Source organism: Lampetra fluviatilis, chromosome 7 (assembly GCF_964198595.1).
Source record: "Lampetra fluviatilis chromosome 7, kcLamFluv1.1, whole genome shotgun sequence".
Classification (NCBI taxonomy): domain Eukaryota; kingdom Metazoa; phylum Chordata; class Hyperoartia; order Petromyzontiformes; family Petromyzontidae; genus Lampetra; species Lampetra fluviatilis.
In genome coordinates, this window is record NC_136281.1 from 16603416 (window position 1) to 16622590 (window position 19175).

General features: G+C 54.2%; 1 protein-coding gene across 1 annotated transcript in view; it reads left to right on the forward strand.

Moving 5' to 3' along the window:
• The window catches only part of EHBP1 (EH domain binding protein 1), a 101468-nt gene that overhangs the window by 46667 nt on the left and 35626 nt on the right, over window positions 1-19175 (forward strand). Inside the window, 10 exon segments of the mRNA XM_078858698.1 lie at window positions 395-500; window positions 502-539; window positions 1078-1588; window positions 3659-3721; window positions 6264-6573; window positions 10626-10804; window positions 11321-11369; window positions 11924-12847; window positions 13348-13437; window positions 14097-14255. Of these exon segments, the coding sequence (XP_078714824.1) occupies window positions 395-500; window positions 502-539; window positions 1078-1588; window positions 3659-3721; window positions 6264-6573; window positions 10626-10804; window positions 11321-11369; window positions 11924-12847; window positions 13348-13437; window positions 14097-14255 (2429 nt within the window).

Here is a 19175-nt window from a genome sequence, read left to right on the forward strand (position 1 = left end):
TGCTTGCATGCTCGCGTGCCCGCTCCGTCGTCGTCGTTGTCGCTGGAAATCTCCTCCGCGTCCTGGGAGGCCGCGGCGTTGCCTGGCATGCCGCATCGTGCGCTGTGCCCTTGCTTCTCGTGGCTGGCTACCCCGTGTCCCGTTGCGACGTCACCCACCCGCTTCGCTTTGCTCAGTGGCGTCTCATTTCCGAGACCTTGCTTGCGCCGACGGACCCGTGGCACCTTTTCAGCCGGGACCGGCATTCGACGTTTCTCACATGGCGGGAAATGTGGACGTTTTACTTAAGATCTAAATCGATTATCTTTTCCCCAACCCGAATGTCCCTCTTCCTCCCCCACCTTCAAATGTGCCACCGAACTCCGCTTGGCACCTCGAATCGCCCCGCCACCAGAGCTCATCAACAAGCTGAACTTCCTGGATAACGCTGACGATGAAGAGGAGGAGCCGTCTGGAACGGTGGCGGCGGCAGCGACGACCGCCATTGCCGCCCCCCCCGCCCCCCCCCACCCCCCCCGCAGTGGTCGAGGTGCAGCAAGGTGAGGCTGATTGGTTGGGAGCTGGGTCGGTCTCGGTGTTTCATTCCATCAGGTAATCGATCGATCAACTTATTTAAAACCAGGCGAGGGTCCTCTAACGCTTAAGGTTTGTTTGAGCGAACGCTGTGCTGCAAAGTAAGTGTCGTACGCGTAGCGAGGACGGTCAAAAGGAATGCGCGTTGTTCGAAAGGTTAACAGATGAAAGGTCAGAAAATATTATTGCAAAACAAATCATCAAGATAAGGATCGAACATTTATCTCCAAATTTCAAGTAAGATAGATTATCAAATGAGCTTAAACATTTTAAAGTGAAGCATGATTTAATCTCAAATTAGTACAGTTGTTCATGAATGTTGATAACATTGAATGGCCCTGTACTACGAACCCCTGCATTGCATTTGTAAATAGAGCTCATCAGGGCCTACATTTCAACAAAGTAATGTCAACTTGAATATGCCTTGTAGTGTTCACCGCTGACGCTTCACTTGTCTGCCTGGAACCCATGTTGCTCACTCTGCTCTCGTCTGTCAAACCACAGAGGTTAAACCCCTCAAGCCTCCGAGGATCGCCGCGTCATCGACGCCGCCTCCGCCACCGCCACATCGCAGCGACACTTCTGCTCCCACCCCGGCCCCCGCCACTACCTCCTCAAGCTCCGCCACAACCTCCACCACGACCGCCGCCGCCATCACGAATCGCCACCCCGACGCCACCGGCAACTGCGGCGGCAACGATTCCCAGAACCCGTTTGGCGATCCGGACGGGGCGGACGAGGGCGGTGGCGGAAACCCGTTTGAGGAGGAGGCCGGCTCGCCGCCGCAGTGTGGAAGCAACCCCTTCGAGGACGAGGCGGAGGAGTGCGTGCCGGCGCCGACGCCGGAGAGGCGGCCGGAGAAGGGCCGTGCGCCGCCCGTGCCGACGGTGACGCCCTCGTCCTCGCCCGCGCCCACGCCCCAGAAGCCGAGCCGCAAGCGCGACGCGCTCAGCGCCGTCGACATGAGCAAGTACCTGTACGGCAGCGCGGCCGACGACTCGGAGCAGCTCGACGAGTGAGTGGCGGCACCCCTACCTGCCCGGGGGCGTGAGTGAGCGAGCGAGTGTGGGGTGGGGATGAGTGTCAACGCGTGTAAGGGGGTGTGTGTGAGTGAGTGTGTTTGAGTCTGTTGGGGTGAATGTTGGACTGTGTGTTTGTACACACGCACACACGTGCGCGCATGGGGACACCTGTCCGTGTGCTAGCGCGCACCCGCAACACCGTCGAATGGCAGTGCTCAGGCTCGACACGTTGAGACTTCGTAGCTCATTACTTTGGCAATGGCGGAAGTGGCTGACCCTGTACACCGCTGCACCCCCCCCCGCCACCACCCAGGTATCGGTGCGTGAAAGCTGCTGGTCATGCTGCCCCCATACGCACTCACTCTCTCTAACCTTCACCTCGTGGGTTATAGTTTTAGTTGCACGAAGTGGACTTGTTTTTTTTATTTTATTTATGGGCCGACATATCCTGGCACATGTTGGTCTCTCTGCAGAACTGGTTTGTCCGGGCAGTATTGCGAGCAAGCGTCGATCACACGCTCATATCCACTCTGCCTTCCGCTCCCGTGGGCCACTCGGCAATAGCGTCGCAGCGCCAGTGCACCGGCGCCGCGTGCGATAAGTGGCCGTCGTTGGTCGCCGAGCGGGGATGGGGCGGGGTTGTGGGGGGGGGGCCCTTGTGACGAGCCGTACTGCAATAACCTGTTGCAGGAAAATGAGCAATGCAATTGTAAAAAAAATCCATTGTGGTGACAAAATAAATACCGTTTAGAGAATGCATGCAAAAGCAAACGTGAATAAAGCCTTTTAGCTATGACATCGAAACAAAAGGAGGAAGACTAGCGATACTGCACGAAAAGGCGTGCGCAATAATCGCGCGTGCCTTGTTATTACCGATCACTTTTTTTAAATAATGAACTTGCAACAACTTTGGTGTTTCACTACTTGGCGGCGTTTTAGACACGGACTGTTAACAAGGACTGCTCCATTGTCCTTAACCCCTGTGACGTACGGTGAGAATGTTTGTAGACGCCGTGTTGAGCAGCGCTTAAGCTCACAATGTCCACATTATACGCCTTGCAAACCGGATGCGTTCCAATACGGTGTCCATAAATTAATACGCTCAGTCTAGAACAGGACTGGAGAAGATGAGAGGAGACAGACGTGGCACGAGACCCATACCTGTAAACCCCTTTTCAGTGCCGACATTATTACAGACCAATTCAGTCACCCCGTGCCCTGATACATCTCAAAGTTAATCCTACAAAGTCCCATCACAAGGGAGAAACGCAAACAAATAGACAAGGTTGTTGCCTGTATTGGAACGGCTGTACGCCGTATGGACCTGAGAACTCAATTTCCCTGTACAGGAATCTGTGTGAACCGTGTGAGTTGACGGCGATGGAGTCGGCTCATCACCCATGAGCTGGGTGATGAGCCGACTCGGCGGGGTTAGTAGCTCGTGGAGATGTCGCCGCCAGTCGCTCCCACCGCATTGTGGTGGCTTTGGGGGCGATTCACTGCAAGCTTGGATTATATTTAGTTTTTGAGCGATTTAGAATTGACATGAAGCGATCTGTGAATACGCACATAATTCAATTTGTGTTTGTTGAGCAAGACAATCGATTTTCTGTCGAAAGGCGAATTTTTGAGCGTGCACATGCCTACTAACCTCTCTGGCTGCTTTGAAACTTGCATCAGTTTAATGAAAGTAATAATAATTATTATTTTATACCATACCTGACCAAACTTGCTAATGTGGTTTGGGGCAGGGGCCGGGGTTTGACCAAGACTGGTTTAGACATCGCCCGACACGGTACTGGTCATGGTCAGGAGTAGAAACTCGGCACTGCTTCGGGGATGCGGTGCGCTAACCCACAGCTCCACCATCCCACCCCCACGCATCGTTTCACTTCCGCTGAACTCACGTGGTTCATTGCCCACTCCACGAAGCGGCAGCGCGACGGCGTCGGTGGTAACGTTCCGCGCGCCACGGAACGCCGTGCGAGGTTGCGACGGAGGAGGAGGAGGAGGGGGGGGGAATGACCGCGTGGCTCCGTCTCGGGGTCTCTTTCCCCCAACAGCGCTGCCGCCCCCGCCGCGGATCCACCTGGCGATCGCCCAGCCGCTGACTCGAGCGCAGCAGAGTGAGTCGCCCCGACCGGGGGCGCCCCGACACCGAGGGCCACGTGCGCGTCAACGTCCCAGCATTACCTCCCCCCCCCCCCACGCTCGTGTGTGTGGTCATGTGTGTGCATGCACGCGTGTTTACGAGTGTGTGCGTGTGAGCTTGCCATACGCTTTCTGTGCCACGGGGGAGCGAGCGCGCACACCTGTCCTGGCCCGCCTGCCCCAGAGCGGAGCTCGTTTTCATTGATCGACAGTTGCAGGGAGTCTGTCACTCACTTTTGTATGTCTTCATATAACAAATCAATATGTTAAAATAATTCAATGTATTTATAGCAAAAAAAGAACAACCCTGAGACTGAACGTTGTTCAGTACAGAGCTGACATCCTAACTCTGTTGCTCTACTCACGTTGTTCATGTAAGCCTCTTCAGGTGAACTACAACTTGGCTTTGGTTAATAGCAAGAGCGACCGTCTGAGAGAGCTGTTCACTTTGATTCTCTTATTCTTTGGCCTGCGATCAATGATTTTAATGTATAATGTGTGCACTCAAGCAAAATTCGGTTTCCCAAAATGTAACCAGTCTTAAAGTTGACACAAGTGAGAACCATCTTCCCTCTCAAATGCAAAACTCTGCAAACTTTCGAAGCTTAATATTGTTACCAATTGTGCACGTCATTAACGCTGCAATTATAACGGTGGTGCCATTGGTGTCAGATTTTTGAGAATCTTTGCCTGCGTTGTTATTCAACATCGTCGCGCAACAGAAGCGGTAGCTTCCTCTCTGTGGCCCAGCGAGGGATGCCAGGGTGTGCCGGTGCGCTGTGACGATGGTGTGACGAGGTTGTTGGGTGGTGGTGATGCCTCTGCTTTTAACTTGTGTAAGTGGTCTCGCAGACTCATGATATCGTACGGGGCTGGTTACCAGCACGAGTGGCTGTTAAGAGGAATTGCAGCGAAAAAAGACAAACGTGGCTTTATGTAACGCGGCTGTGCTTTCCCGCACGTCTGACCAGAAGTTTGAAGCTTCGTTAATCTTTGCAGCTCGGTAATGGCAGCACGGTCATCGTGTGACGTCAACAATGCTGCGTTAAAACATGTCGTAGTGATGTCACCGGAGCACTGTAATGACACTGTTGAGAGTTTCATTTTAAAAGTCTCGGTGCTCGTCATTGCAGGGTTACAAAATCGTGTCGGACCGCGCGGTACTCGCGGCCTTGGTACGGAGCCACCAGGCGATCACCGTTTGTAAATTTGTTGGTCCCACCTCCAAAATCTCAGCGGCGTTGATCGTGGCCGTGCGCCCCTTCACATCTGCCACCCCCGCCCGTGCTCTTGCATTGTTCCCCGCGAGCGGGTCGAGGTACCGCATCCGTGACGAATGCCGCAGCTTGACCCACTCGCCTGCCCGGCAGGGAGAGCCGCACTGAAAGGCCGGCCGGGCGCGGTGGGAGCCGTCCTGGGGCCTCTGGTCGTATCCGAGTGTGGGTTGTACAAACTGGCGTGTGGATTGTGCTAACCAACCTGTCGATTGTGCTTGCACGGTCGTGCTAACCTGGCTGTGTTAACCCATGTGCTGGTTGCGCTAACCCAATTGTGTTAACTCAAATTGTGCTAACCCGTGGGATGACAACGTTTGCAGCTCTCGTTTGGTTGATTTGAAATTTTTTAATCGGGGTTCTGCCGGAGGTATTGTATGCAGCCCGTTTGTGCGACTGATCGCACCTGCTGGTGTAGTGTGTGATAATTTGTGAAAATTAGCATGGAAACAATAGCGAGATGCAATTGTTTGGTTTTCCATTTAAGAAGCCGGAGTAATTCCTCATCATTTCAAATCGCAGTTGCAAATGATTTTTCTCTAACAGCCCACTGGAGTTGGTGTCCTGTTATTGGATGGAAATTGTCATGTGTAGCTTATTTTTATTCCTGTATTTGATAGTTCTATAATAGCAATCATGTACATCCCTTTTATCAGTCCATTGCTGGATGAAGGCTTCCGGGCACTGTGTCGTTCATAGGGGTTGTTTGATCATACTTCACCACGCTGATCAGTGCAGATTGATGGAGAGAGGGCCCATGACTGGGTCAGATATCACTCGCCACGTGTGTTCGCTGTGGACCGTAACCAAACTAAAGGTCACCGGGTTCATCGCACAGTGCGCTAACCACTGCGCTACCATTCTTGCCCTATATCTCCAATATCTTATTTCCTGTACCCTTAATGACCCCGAGTAGGATGCATTTAATGGTAGAACGTATCCATCTGTGTCCATCGTTTGTTAAAAGAACAAAACCAGAAGAGAGGGGGAGCGTACACAGTTCGTTGAACGTCATGTAAACGTTTTGCATCTGCACAAAGCAACTCAATGAAGTACTTTTTTTCAAATGAAAACACACGTATGGGCAATCGACTTTTGTGGGCTTTCACGTTTGCCTTGGGTCCCTCCACAATGGTTATGTTTAGACCTGCGGTGTTATCGTGGTTATGAATACACAATGGTTCTGAATACACCTGCAGTGTTGTCGTCGGGGTTTAAGGATCCCACTGTTGTTGTGTGGCAGATCGAACCCGTTCTACGAGCCGCCAGCGCCGGACCCTCCCAAGAGTGCCGCGGTGGCATCGCGCGGCAAGGCGCCCGCGCCCCCTCCTCCCTCCTCGTCCGCGTCCCCCGCCGCCTCCTCCTCGTCCACGCCCGCCTCCGAGCCCGTATCCGTGGTGACCGCCACCACTCCCGCCAAGCACGAAAAGAGGAAAGCTCCCGCGCCCCTCCCCCCCGCGCTGGCTGGTAGCGGCGGTGGCGTCGAAACCCCAAAGGCGAAGCCTTCCCCTCAGGCCCTGTCCATCGCCGAGCAGGTGTCGCCCTCGCCCAAGGTGAGAGGAACCGCCCCGCTGCATTGGCACTTCTTGGTTCGTTTTTTTGTGCGGCCCACGTGGATGCCGAGCAACAACTACAGTCTCACATTCAGGTGGTCGAGCCGGATAACCGCACCAGGATCAGCGGAGCGTATCGCCGCGATGTCTCCTTCGTATCGGGCATCGCGTCGTGATACGTTGTACGGTCTGTTTCGGATGACCACAGTCGCGTGCTGCTGGAGAGTTTTTGTTTTTCCATTTGTGCATCCGGTATCTGCATCTGCCACGGTTGGCACTGATCTTACGGAGAGTTGAGGTGTACCCGTTAGGCATTCATTCGATCGCCCCCCCCCTCTCCAGACATTCAGCCGCGTGTCACGATGCGGGGACGCCATTCTCGTCAATAATTTATTATTTTTATTATTGTCTCGTTTTTCTACTGTCTCCTTTGTATCGTTTCTGTTTTCTTTTGCCTCTTGGACAGTTGTTTGTTCCGCTAGCCTACTTGTATTGTACGCATACAATTGGTGTAAGTTGTAATTAATAGATTTTAATACTCGGCACATGATGTTAATGTGTTTGCTGACCTGTGTAGATTTTTTTTTCATCTCCTCTCATTCTTGGATTTCTCCCAGGCTCTCCGTTTTTTTTGTTTTTTCCTACGTGTAAGTTCCCAGTTCTGGACCCTCCTGAATAAAGGTCATCGGAGCCATTGAATCTTTCCAGGTTAAATTAGACACACGAAAAAAAACGCATTAGTCGATTGCAACTCGGAGTAAGTTACTGTAATTGGGTCTTTGTAGTTAAAAGTGGGGTTCGGCATGATTATTGTAATCTTCTGAACCTGCCAGAGAGCCCACCGCGATGTTGGGGAGGCAGTGTCCCTCGTTGCGCAAAGTGGGTCTCAAATAATAACCGACGCAACGTGTAATCGCTCTGTACGACGGATGTTGGGGATGGTCGGGGGGGAGGGTGGGGGGTGTACGGGCGGGGGCACTTTAGAATCTTCAAACTAAAGTCACAGCAGCAGGGACAGCCCACGCTCACTCATAGAACCACTTTACGGGTTTGTTTGTAAAAGGATTTTTTTTTAAACACGTTTCAAAGTTACGGAATGTTCCGTTTTCAAAATCGGTACTGATACGTGCGCGCGTGGTGTTTTGTATTTTGTGAAATCTGCAGTGGTTCTTGCTAAAATCCCGCCCTGTATAATTTCAGTGGTTTGTTCCGATTTCTAATCCTTTCGAAATGTCGTATCTTGCGGAGGCTGCGGGTTGGCGGTCGAGGACGGAAATGAAAGAAAACTCTCCGTTCCCAGATGTAGCTCGAGTTACTCAGTTGGAGTTCACCGATCTCTTTATGCAAAAAAACTACACGGGCAATCAGCTGTGGTCGGAGCATGGATAGCCCTGACATCGATGCTCCTGTCACACATCGGACCATGGGGAAACTTGCAGGAGGTGCTCACTCCCATTCCCCCTGTCTGGCACCACCAGTGCCTCCTATGCCCCCCCCACCACCTTCTCTTTCGTGTTCCTCTGACTCCTCTTATTGTCTGTAGGCACCCGGCAGTGCCACAGAGATGGAGACATGTTTTGCACGTCGCCTTCAACTTATCGCGTCCTCCTCATGTGCAGTAAATGATGACTACCACAGTGTAGGCCCGAGCCGATGGAACCTGAGACAACAGAGGCACTTGAAACTTTTATCCGAGTGCGGGCTGTGGCACGGTCGGTGCGCGAGTCTCAAACACAGGGCAGCGCCCCGCCACACGCGGTGGAAGTGAGGTGCGTGGGACTCGGCTCCCCGTGTCTGTGGGCCCCCCCTGCCCCAGGCCCATGGAGGTTCGTGTGCCTGCCCCCCACGCTTCGTGTCGACCCCTAGGCCCGCGCTCTCCCCCCCCCATCTCTTGTAAAGCCGCATTCCTTTTGGGGCATGGGCTCCGCATCGCTGTGTGATTTTGCCAGCCGCCCCACATTACCTGGCCCTGCCCCAGACTACGCCCGCTTTTGTCCGGGGACCGGAGCCGTCGGTTCCTGGATCCCGACGCGTCAATAGCGCAGTGTGCGGCGGCTGTCAGTCACTGCCGCGGCCGTTGTCCCGAGTTGTTTTGATAGGGACACCTACGCTCAACTTCCCATGAATCTGAGTGGCTTCTATGGCTCCTAAGCAAATATCGCTGTCTAAACGCTTATTATGCGACTTTAATTTTGGTTCATCTGTTTGGCACGGTCGGTTTCGTGCTCTTTTGAAGACCTGGCAAACAAAAATAAATACCCCCGCGGGAGTTGGTTTAGTTAATGCATCGCCGCGTACGCCGCCGCGCCAGACGTTTGCTTGAGGCCTCCGTGGCACTTCCTGTGCGCCAGCTATTTACAAAGAACCGTTTGTGATTTTATTATTTTTGTCCCCGCACCATCAAACAATGCCTCAAACCGCTCGTGCACAAGTCCAGAGTGGCTCCTTGCTCAAATGGCCGCGAAGCGTTGCTCGTCTCCGTTGGCTACGCCGTGGAAATTCCACATTGCCGCGGCGTTAGGTCTCCAAATGACGTCGGTGGTGACGTGTCTGTTGACGTCATACTCGCGTGGGTGGAGTTGATGCTCGGAGACCGTCGGTGCCGTGGGCGGCGCTCCTACGATTGCCGGCGAGGTTGTCGGTGGTCGTGGCGGCGCACAGGTGGTCTGTTTGTGGCGGCGCAGGCTCCTCGCGAGCCGCCTGCGCCACCGCGTGAGCCGTGGCGATGGCGCCAGGACCACCGGCCTGGTGCTCGGTTGGCGCGAGGGCGGTGCTTGGAGATGGCGATTGCACGCCCGGCGACAGTGCGCAGCGCCCTGTTACCGTGGTTAGTTACCGTGGTTACCGTGACCCTCTTCGGCAGGGGTCGTGGCAACCTTTCGGAAAAAAGCAAAATAACGATGGGAGATAAACTTTTATGTAAATATATGAAAAGGCAAGCTTGGCCAGTCAGGCTGACAAGTGGGGCATCTTTTTTGCCTTGGAAATATGAGATTGAAATATGAGATTGAATTTGTCTAGTGGAGCAGGAAGTGGTTGTGAGTGCGTGTACCGCTGTACACACCGATGTAAATTAATCCAACTGTGCGACGTGGAAACAAGCGACTCGAATCCACGCGTTGCCCTCCCAAGGGACACGTTCCGCTCGCGCTGGACTTGGCGAGGTTGTCCGTCGTTGGTCAACCCGCCCCACTGGAAGTGGGAGGAGAGCAGCGAGCGCTGCATTAGCATGCACGGCCACTCGGGGCACTTTCTCCCCCGCCCCTGGCCCAAGCACGCTTGGCAAGGCGCTCTCGTCCGCTGTTGTTGTGTCGGTGGGGTCGGCCATGGATGTGACTCCTCTGGCCCGCCCGCAAAAAAAAAACACAACAACCCCTCTGCCATCTCAAAGGAGGGGATTTCTTTTAAATGGAGATTTTTTTTTCTCTTGCCTTACACCCGGTGCAAATGGTCTCCGTGTGACCACGAGGAATTTTGCCGTGCGTCAGGAGAGATGCTGCTGCGGCTACTGTTGATGTAGCATCTCTAACGCTCGCTGTCCCAAACTCTCAGGATCTTCGGGAAGCTGAGAGGCTGTGGATGTTACGGAATCCCCCACCCCGTGTGGTGTTTAAGGTTCACCGTCGATTCCCCTTGTTAGAGGGAATGTTCAGTTGAACTTGCATGCTTACTTTTGATGATGAACCAAACTTTGTTGTCGCGAGATGCATTTATACTGGTTACGATGATACCGTATTTGTGTATTTGTTTTGTTGTCGTGATGAGTTATATGAGCATAGTAACTAGTGTCACAAGCCTAGAATGTTCTACATTTGTCCTAACAGCCTGTTTGGCTTTGGATTGATGGTTGAGGTTTGTAGTTAATGTTGTATTAACATAATGTACATTAATAACAATAGATCATTAACCCAAGGGCCTCAGGGGAGAGTATTGATTTCAAGGAAAAGAGTGCCTGGAGTGAGGCCACGTGAGTGTGCATGGATGATGATGATGACGCCTCAAGGTCCCGCGGTTTGTCCCCGTGCCCCCCCCGCGCACCCCGGTGTGTGCAGCTGAGCCCATCGCCGAGCCCCGTGCTGGACAAGAAGGTGAACTCCATCCAGTCCCTGCTCAGCTGGTGCAAGGAGGTGACGCGGGACTACCGCGGAGTCAAGATCACCAACTTCACCACGTCGTGGCGCAACGGCATGGCCTTCTGTGCCATCCTGCATCACTTCCGGCCCAACCTCATGTCAGTGCTGAACCTTGCGCGTTTCCTCTCTGACACTCACGTCACCTAATGTGTATCCCTTCCCTGCCACTTCTCCCATCCATCCCCCATGTTACTGCTGCCCCTCCTGCACTATGCCCTGCCCTCTTCCGGCCCTTCCGAGATCCTTGTCACGAATATCTTCTGCCCGGCACACTGACCGTGTCCTGCCCTTTCTCCCGTCCCACGTTCACGGCGGTGCGCTGTCCTTTGTGCACTGCCCTCTCTCTCTGTCGTCCCTTCTACCCGGGCTTGGTATCATCGCTGCTCCGTATTCCGCAACTTCAAATGGCACCGTGTGAAACAGCTGTGCACCCGTGAAAACAAAAAAATGACAAATGCGTTGGCATTGCACCGTTTAACCGAGGGATTCTCATTTGTACTGCGTGGGCCTGGTCCAAAATGTATTTTTTTGCACTTATGTTCAATCTTTGCTGATGCTTTGCGGTCGATGGAAGCCATGCCAAATGGCACTGTTTCTTTGTCCTTTTTGTACAGCGACTACAAGGGCCTCAACCCACAAGACATCAAAGAGAACAACAAGAAGGTAACGACTCGGAGATAATTGTGCGTGTGTTTTATAATTAAAGGTGAATATTAATATTTTTTAAACATGTATGCATAAAATGGTATAATTAATGGCTTTTACATAACTAAAACACTGCATTGTCATTCACGTGCTGTCCTTGAGCAAAAAAACATGCGAGGGTGTTCACCTCTGCTGAGCTAGAGGTAGAAATGGTGGAAATTCCACATTTCTATGGCGTTTTCCAACAGTTGTCAGTTTCATTGCAGAATGAATAATATTACTCCGTAAAAGTCTGCTTTGTTTTGGCATGCCCTGCTTTGCAAGATAGTGACATATGTAAATGAGCGTGCTGTCAAGCGTGAGTGACGGGATTATTACTCATTGGGATGAATCGGCTTTCAAGAGCCCTTGTGAGTGCGTGCGATTGTCGAGCATCATCCTAACCCCACGTGTCTTTATTGCCACGCCTTTCAAAGGCAGCCCAGCTGCCAACGCATGAAAGAACGAGTGAACAAATCCACAAGTGAATGACTGCGCGTGCCTGCCGTGCGCGTGTGCGAACTCCCGGGCAGGCCTACGAAGGCTTCGCGGGCCTGGGCATCTCGCGTCTCCTCGAGCCGTCCGACATGGTGCTGCTCGCCATCCCGGACAAGCTGACGGTCATGACGTACCTGTACCAGATCCGCGCCCACTTCACGGGCGAGGAGCTGAGCCTGCTCCACGTGGGCGACACGTCGAGCCGCAGCACCTACACCGTGGGCAGCTTCGAGAGCGATGCCGCCGCCGCCATCTCCCAGCGCAGCTTCTACGCCGAGATGAAGGGCGGCACGGCGGGCGCCGCCGTCGACGGGACCATTGCCGACGCTGCCTCCAGCGCCGCCTCCTCGGCCCCGCCGGCCGGAGCGCCGGAGATCGGCAGCGAACCCGTCGACCCCGGTGACGGCTCGCCGCGGCAAAACGGCAGGCTTCCTGGCGACGAGGTCGGAGAAACCGGACCGAGGTTCGGCGACAGAAGTCGGAAGAGCGACGGGGACTCGGCTGCCGTGCCCGTGCAGAAACCCACGGTGGAGCCGGGCGCGGCGACGGCGGACACGCGCAGGGAGCCTTCGGCGGCTGCGTCGGCGGCGCCGCTGTCGCTCAGCACGGACAAGAAACGGCTCCTCCCGGTCGAGCGCTTCGACTTCAGCGACTTGGGCGGGCACGGCAGTGGCAGCGAGTCCGAGCCGGAGACGAGACCCGCGGGGGTGGCGCCGGGACCGGCCGCGGACAGAGCCTCGGCCGAGGCGGAGGCCCAGGGCCTCCCGTCGGCACTGTCGCGTAAGCCCTCGGGGCACGCGCATCGGGCGAGCGCCTTCGCGCACAGCCGCGACGCCGACCTGGTGAAGAAGAAGCGCGCGGACCTGGCGCACCGCAGCGATTCGGATGGCGACGGCACCGCGCCGGCTACGAAGCTCAACCGCAGCCTCTCGCAGCGCTCCGACAAGGAGGCCGACAAGGTGCAGCCGCTCTCCCGGTCACCGTTGGCGAGCGGCTTGCATGAGGCGCTCCCTAACCCAGGCCCTTGTGTTACCTATACGCTCTGGTTCTTTCGGTAAAGTCACGTAGGTATAAAATAAAATAAATCACGACGTTTCGGGCGCAACACAAGCGTCCGTCATCAGGTGTTACCTTTTACGCACTTTTGTCTCTGTCTTTCCAAGTGTGAGCACGTGCTCCAAAGAATGAACAAATGCATGAAAATGGGGAGCGGTGCTATAGTATTCACTGTGCTGCGAACCCGGTGACCTTGGTTTGGTCATCGGTCACGGCTAATCTTGCACCTCTCCTTAGTCGATGTGTAGAAAGCATCAGCACGGGGGAGTGGTCATGGCCACTCCACCCCCTCGTGTGCCGTGCCAGCATTCATAGGTGCTCGCTTGCCCCAGCAGTCTGTTGTACGCGCGTATCCACGTGCGCGTGTGTGTGCTACCACGACGGTAATGTCGTGTGCTCCCAGGCTCCGAGCAGTCCCGTGCAGAGGTCGGTGCCGCTCACCAAGTCCGCCACGCTCGCCGACGTGGGCACCAGCGGCGTCGCCACCGACAAGGTGCGGCTGGTCGAGCGTGGGCGTGTGTGCGTCAGTGTGTGTGTGTGCGTGGGTGAGTACGCGTGTGTCCGCTTGTGTCCGCATGTATGCCTGTGCTTGTGTGTGTGCGCGGGTGTTGAGGTGTCATGGTTAGCGCACTGACCCGAGTTCAATTCCCAGCCATGGCTGGCATCAGTGGCAAGTGACATCTGAACCAGTCCTGGGCCTTCCCTAGGTACCACTGGCACGGTGTTCCAACATCATAACTAGGGAGATGAAGGTTGGCTGAATGGTGCTGGCCTCACCAGTCTCTCAAGCACCGTGCCAGCCTTCATAAGTCCTCGCTATTAGCATTTGCCCCAACATTCTAAAGGGTATTGAGGTGCACGCAATGATGTTTCCCTTCTAAAGTAGTTTTCATCCTTAATGGTAGTGGGTGACGTTCATCATTGCGATGATTGCTTATCGTTGTTATAGTGGCAAATGTGATGATGATGATGATGAAGACGATGGTGGAGGTGATGGTGGTAAGCATTTTTGCAGTGACTGGTGGCACTTGATCATGTAGGTGATGGTCGTGATGATGGGCGGTGGTATTGGACGTGGTAGCACTTGTTATTGTGATGACCGCCGTCGGCCGCGACGATGACGACGACAACGACGTATGTGGCGTTGGGCAGCGGGCTCTGAGCCGCCAGGAGGAGCTGAAGGAGCGAGCGCGACTCCTGCTGGAGCAGGCCCGGCGTGACGCGGCGCTCAAGATGGGAGGGGGCAAGGGGGGCGGCTCGCTCGCCACGCCGGGTTCGGCCCTCCAGCCCGCCAAGCGACAGCCCTCCGAGGTGAGAGCGCAGCTCCCTTGTGCACAGCCATTCGCGGGTTGCCGTCCCCTTCCCCAGTTTTATTGCAGTCGCTCTAAATTGTCCGTTCGGAGGCCCTCGCCGAGCAGCACATCATCGCCCTGCGTGTTTTGAGAAGGGCCCGTGGTGGGCGATATGGAACTTTTGTGAAAAAGACCTTCATAGCTTGTCGGATTCCTCCAGGATAAGTAACGATTCTGAATAAAAGTAAGAGTGACCGACCTCCCCCCCTTAATCCGCACTCCAGGGGAGCACTTTCCAAACGTGCGCTGCTGGAGAAATACCCGTCGCATGGCAAAGCTGACATTTTATAAACTTGTCGGAGGTGGAATGTAGCCAACTTAAGTGAGAAATCACATTTTAATATGATGATTATCCCCGCCGGGCTTTGGTGACTGGGCTGATACCATCAACTAATCGAACTTAAGAACCTGGCTTAGCCACTGGTGGCTGAAACCCAACATTTGAATCCGGCATCTCAGCAGTTCTGGCTCAATTGCTCTGACCCCTGAGCCACCCGGCCTCCTCCACGGACATCGTTCTCAAACAAACTGAGCACGCGGTGGTCGAAGAAATTGCCAGGGGGCACCGTCAGTCAGGGTTGGAGGCCTGAGTCGTGTTGTGGCGTTGGACCGAGACTTTGTCGAGAAGCCCTCGGGTTGGGTGCCGACTCGACTCGAATTCCACTCGGGCGCCACGTGTGGAAAACAATTTCACTTCACCCTGCTGGTGGCGCCATTTACCTTCCCTCGCGCCCTTCAAAGAGCACACCGCGTGCGTGTCACACTTTCTGTTGAGATGCTCTCACGGCATCTGTGCGACAGAGCCCGTTGCACGGTCTTCAGTGGGCCACTGATTCCCACGTGCGGGGTCATCGCGTTATCGCGCTCATGTGTTCCAGCACGCCTTGGCGCGCTCGGCTGTCGTACGGAGATATTTTGAGAGCATTGATGGTTTTTAATTTTATAATTGCTTTGGCTCTATTGTTTGCCAAACAATGTGTTGTTACGCATGCGTGGGCTAAAGTGCCTCTCGATGGCCACTTTATTCTCTGTAGCTTTTGGCTTGATGGATTTCGGACATGTGCTTATGACTGGAAACCCAAGTGCTTATGACCTCTAACCTGAACTATTCTTGTTCCTGGACATTGAAACTCCTATAAACACTAGCATAAGCACGTTCGTTCCAGAATCCGCTTTTCTCATGTTATAATCGATGCTCGGTGTACAGGCGCTCCGTGTACAGGCGCTCCGTGTACAGGCGCTCGGTGTACAGGCATGCACTTCGTAAGGGCAAGGGAGGCCCAACTTTTGCCACTTCCAGAGATACTCATCACTCAGAGCCCAGCCTGTGGCCCAACTCATCTTCTCTCTGGCCTCTTGCCAACTACACACGCGGTGTGGTCGTGTGTGTGTGTCGGGAGCAGTGGCACGACCCTACTAACCTGTGTGTGTGTAGTTAAGTATTTAATTATACAGTACACAGGTGTGTGTGTGTGTGTGTATCTACATGTTCTTGCACGTACAAGTGTTCGCACTCCTACATTAGCACATGCACACATATGTATACACACATAAACAAAGACAAAGATCCCCCGTATAGCCATAACAGACGCTTGGGGCGAGTGCTATTCGTGAGTAGCACTGCTCACGAGGCGGTGGGTGGCCAGCACCACGCCCGGCCGGCATTATCTCCCTCGTGGCGATGTTCACACATCTCACCATTTGCTCCTTTTCGGCTGACTGGACCTAGGGGAGGCCGAGGACCTGCTCGGATAATCGTCACTGGTGTTGCCCGTGAGCGAGGAATCGAACTCGGGCTGCCGGGATCGTATCGCGGTGCCCTAATCGCTTCACCACTGCTCCCCACACGCGCATACATCCGCTTACACACACACACACACGCACACACACTAGCGCGTGCATGTGTGTGCAAGTGTGCAACATATTGAGTTTGTGTATCCCCCCTGTAGCAGGGAGGCCATTTCGCCGTATCGAGCCCATTATCGTCTCGCGCCGCCTCGCCACGCGCCACCTGTTCCTGAAAGCATTTTGCGATTGCCTTGATTGGGGAGTGGGCGAGCGCGCGGGCGGGCGGGCGCTGTGATTGTGACGTGTCGGGGTGGCCGACCGTGACGTCCATATGCACAGAGTTGATAAGTGCTGCTCCGTGATGGACGGCCGAGATGCCTCTTGCAGCAACAACAACAACAACAAAAATGTGAAATAAGAAAATAAAATCAGAAAAATTGCAAAAATTGGAATTAAATTAAAATCCTTGCACACTTAATCATGTTATGAGTTTTGGATAATTTGTTGGCACGTGTAACTTGGCATGGTTGTTGTTTTACTCGTACGTGTGTGTGTGTGGTTCGGAATGCGAAACTTTTTTTTATTGTTAATTTTTTATTTGTCGTTTTTTGAGGCGCAGCCTCGACTTGGCATCTTGTGAAATGAAACGCTCTACATCAAGCCACTTGGTGGCGGAAGCAGCAGCAGCGTGTGTGTGTGTGTGCGTGCAGCTTTTTTTTTTACACAGTGCAAGACGATGTTGATTTACTTAGAAACATTTGAAGATGCTCTGCCGCAGCGGCAGACATCCGGCGGCGCAGGTGACGGTGGGACACGCGTAGGCGCGCATCTCGCACCGTGTCGGAGAATCCTGAAGCGAGCGGCGATGAGAGCAGTTAACCCCCCCCCCCCCCCACTGAAGGATTTGCTTCTCGAGACCAAATCGCGATCGTTGGAACGTCATATCTTCCCCCCCATTTCTCTGTTCTCGTTTCAACCTCTGGCTCCTCATTCGTCAGGTCGTTAGAGCCGATGGCGTAAACTTTTTTTGTTCATTGGCCGCCGTAGCCCTGCGCCAAAAGAAAAAAACGTGAAAAGCTACGACGCAGTCTTGCTACCCCCCCCCACCACCACCCCACTCCCCCTGGCCGGCACGTTGGGGCCCACGAACAATCGCAGGGCGCGCGGCGGTGAAGAAGATGAAAGCGCGAGCCGCCGGGGGAAGGACCTAATCGGACTGTCGCACTCGGTTTGTGTCGTCGTGCGTGACCACGTCACCACCCCCACCCACCAACCGCAAGCCTCCACTTTGAGTTTCCACTTGTACCCCTTCTTTTAATTTATTTCTCATTTTCAATGATTTCCCATCCAGCCCAAAGCACCAGCCGGCTCGCCATCGAAACATGAAAACAACAAAAACTAAGAATAGAGACATTTTGTAAATGTAACTCCTTGACTACCGTAATGGGCTTGCAGGAAACCTGTGATCACGATGGCGGTCCCACGGGTCCGGATCCGAGGCCGGGCCACCGCGCCGCCGTGCGAGAGCGCGAGGCGCGAAAGAGAAGGGGATTAGCTCATTGTGTGAATCATATGTTGATTCGAGTGGCTGTGCTGGGTGGGGTTGTGTTGGCGCGATGGGGGAGCGGAGAGGGTTCGTGGGGGTGCGATGGAGAGCGGCGAGGATGGCGAGCGTTCTAAATGAGCGTTGTTTTTGAGGCGGCGCAGTGAAGCAAGGGAGAGAAAGTCGTGCGCTAAGCACAATGTGTAGCACTGGCGCGAGATGAGACGGTCGCGTAACGCTTTGATGACTCAACTGAAATGACTTTGAAAAAATGTGAACTTGAAAGTATTCGCCGCCAAGGTTTTACTTATTTCGGTTCACGCCGATCAACCAAGCGGTAGCAGCAGCAAAGCCATTTTAAATTGAGGCCATCACTCGGCGCTCGTTATTGCGTGGCGGTTTATCCTGCAGGGTGCGTGGAGCGATTGTCGGCGGGGGGAGGGGGGGCGGTGGCCGGTGGGGTTGGTGGGCGGGGGGGGGCCCTCGCTGTGTTGGAAGAGCCCCTAGTGTCCTCTTCTAAACAAGCAGGGCACGTCGCTTGAGAGCCCCTGCAGATGTTCCACCCGGCGGCTCTTCCCAGATGGAGTAGCACTTCCTGTGCAAAGGTGCCCAGCTTTGTAAATCCCACGATGTCGCTCTCTACGTGTACCGGCCCTTTTATCAATCCACTGCTGGATGACGGCCTCCCCATGCCATGCAAAAATGTTGTATTTTAAAAATAGTTATCGTTTTCGTTATTTTTTGTGATATTAAGATATACATGCGTAGTTGCAAAATATATTTGAAAAAATTTACTATTTTTTGCCAATGTCTTTTGGGAGATAAAACGCCAATTTTTATAACAGGTGCATGACAGTGGGCGGCTCCTCGCAGTCACCTGCACGCACACAGACTTTGGCGCGCATAGGCACGCGTGCACGTACGTATTCGACCATGCATATACACGCGACCGCGTGTGCGACCGAACGTACGCGCCCCGCATGTGCGTCGCGTGTGCGTGTGCGGTGAATCTTTTAGCGACTGGTGCAGGGGGCTGGACAATCTCACATGGCAGGGGGGCTTAGTGAGCCGTCTCCCAGGAAGATGGGTAATCCCAGCCCAGGGCCTCGTGCCCCCGTCCCCCCCCACCCACCCACCCACCCCCAACCCAACCCCCTCCCCCCCCCCCCGCCGCGCACTCCTTCCCTCTGTGGGAAATGTCGCTCCGCCAGCAATACTTGACCCTCGCATAATGGGCCACGGATTCGGCCGCTTTTTGAATCCAAATTTAATTACTCGTAATTTCGCTTCGCTTTGCTGCGGTGGACGTCGAACGTCGTCGTCGGGGACGCGACTGCGCTGCTCGCCACTCGTGGCGGTCATCGTCTCCGTGCCGTGATTCCGTTTAGTTTATTCCTTTCCACGCTTTGTTATCTCTCCACTTCCACTTTCTGGCATGGCCCCCCTTGCCCCCTCGGCAAGGGTAATCTTAACAGGTGCGGCGCGGCGCTGCCCGTCGCATTTTCCTGGAATATTATGACATTAAATAATTCCGAAGCGACACATAAT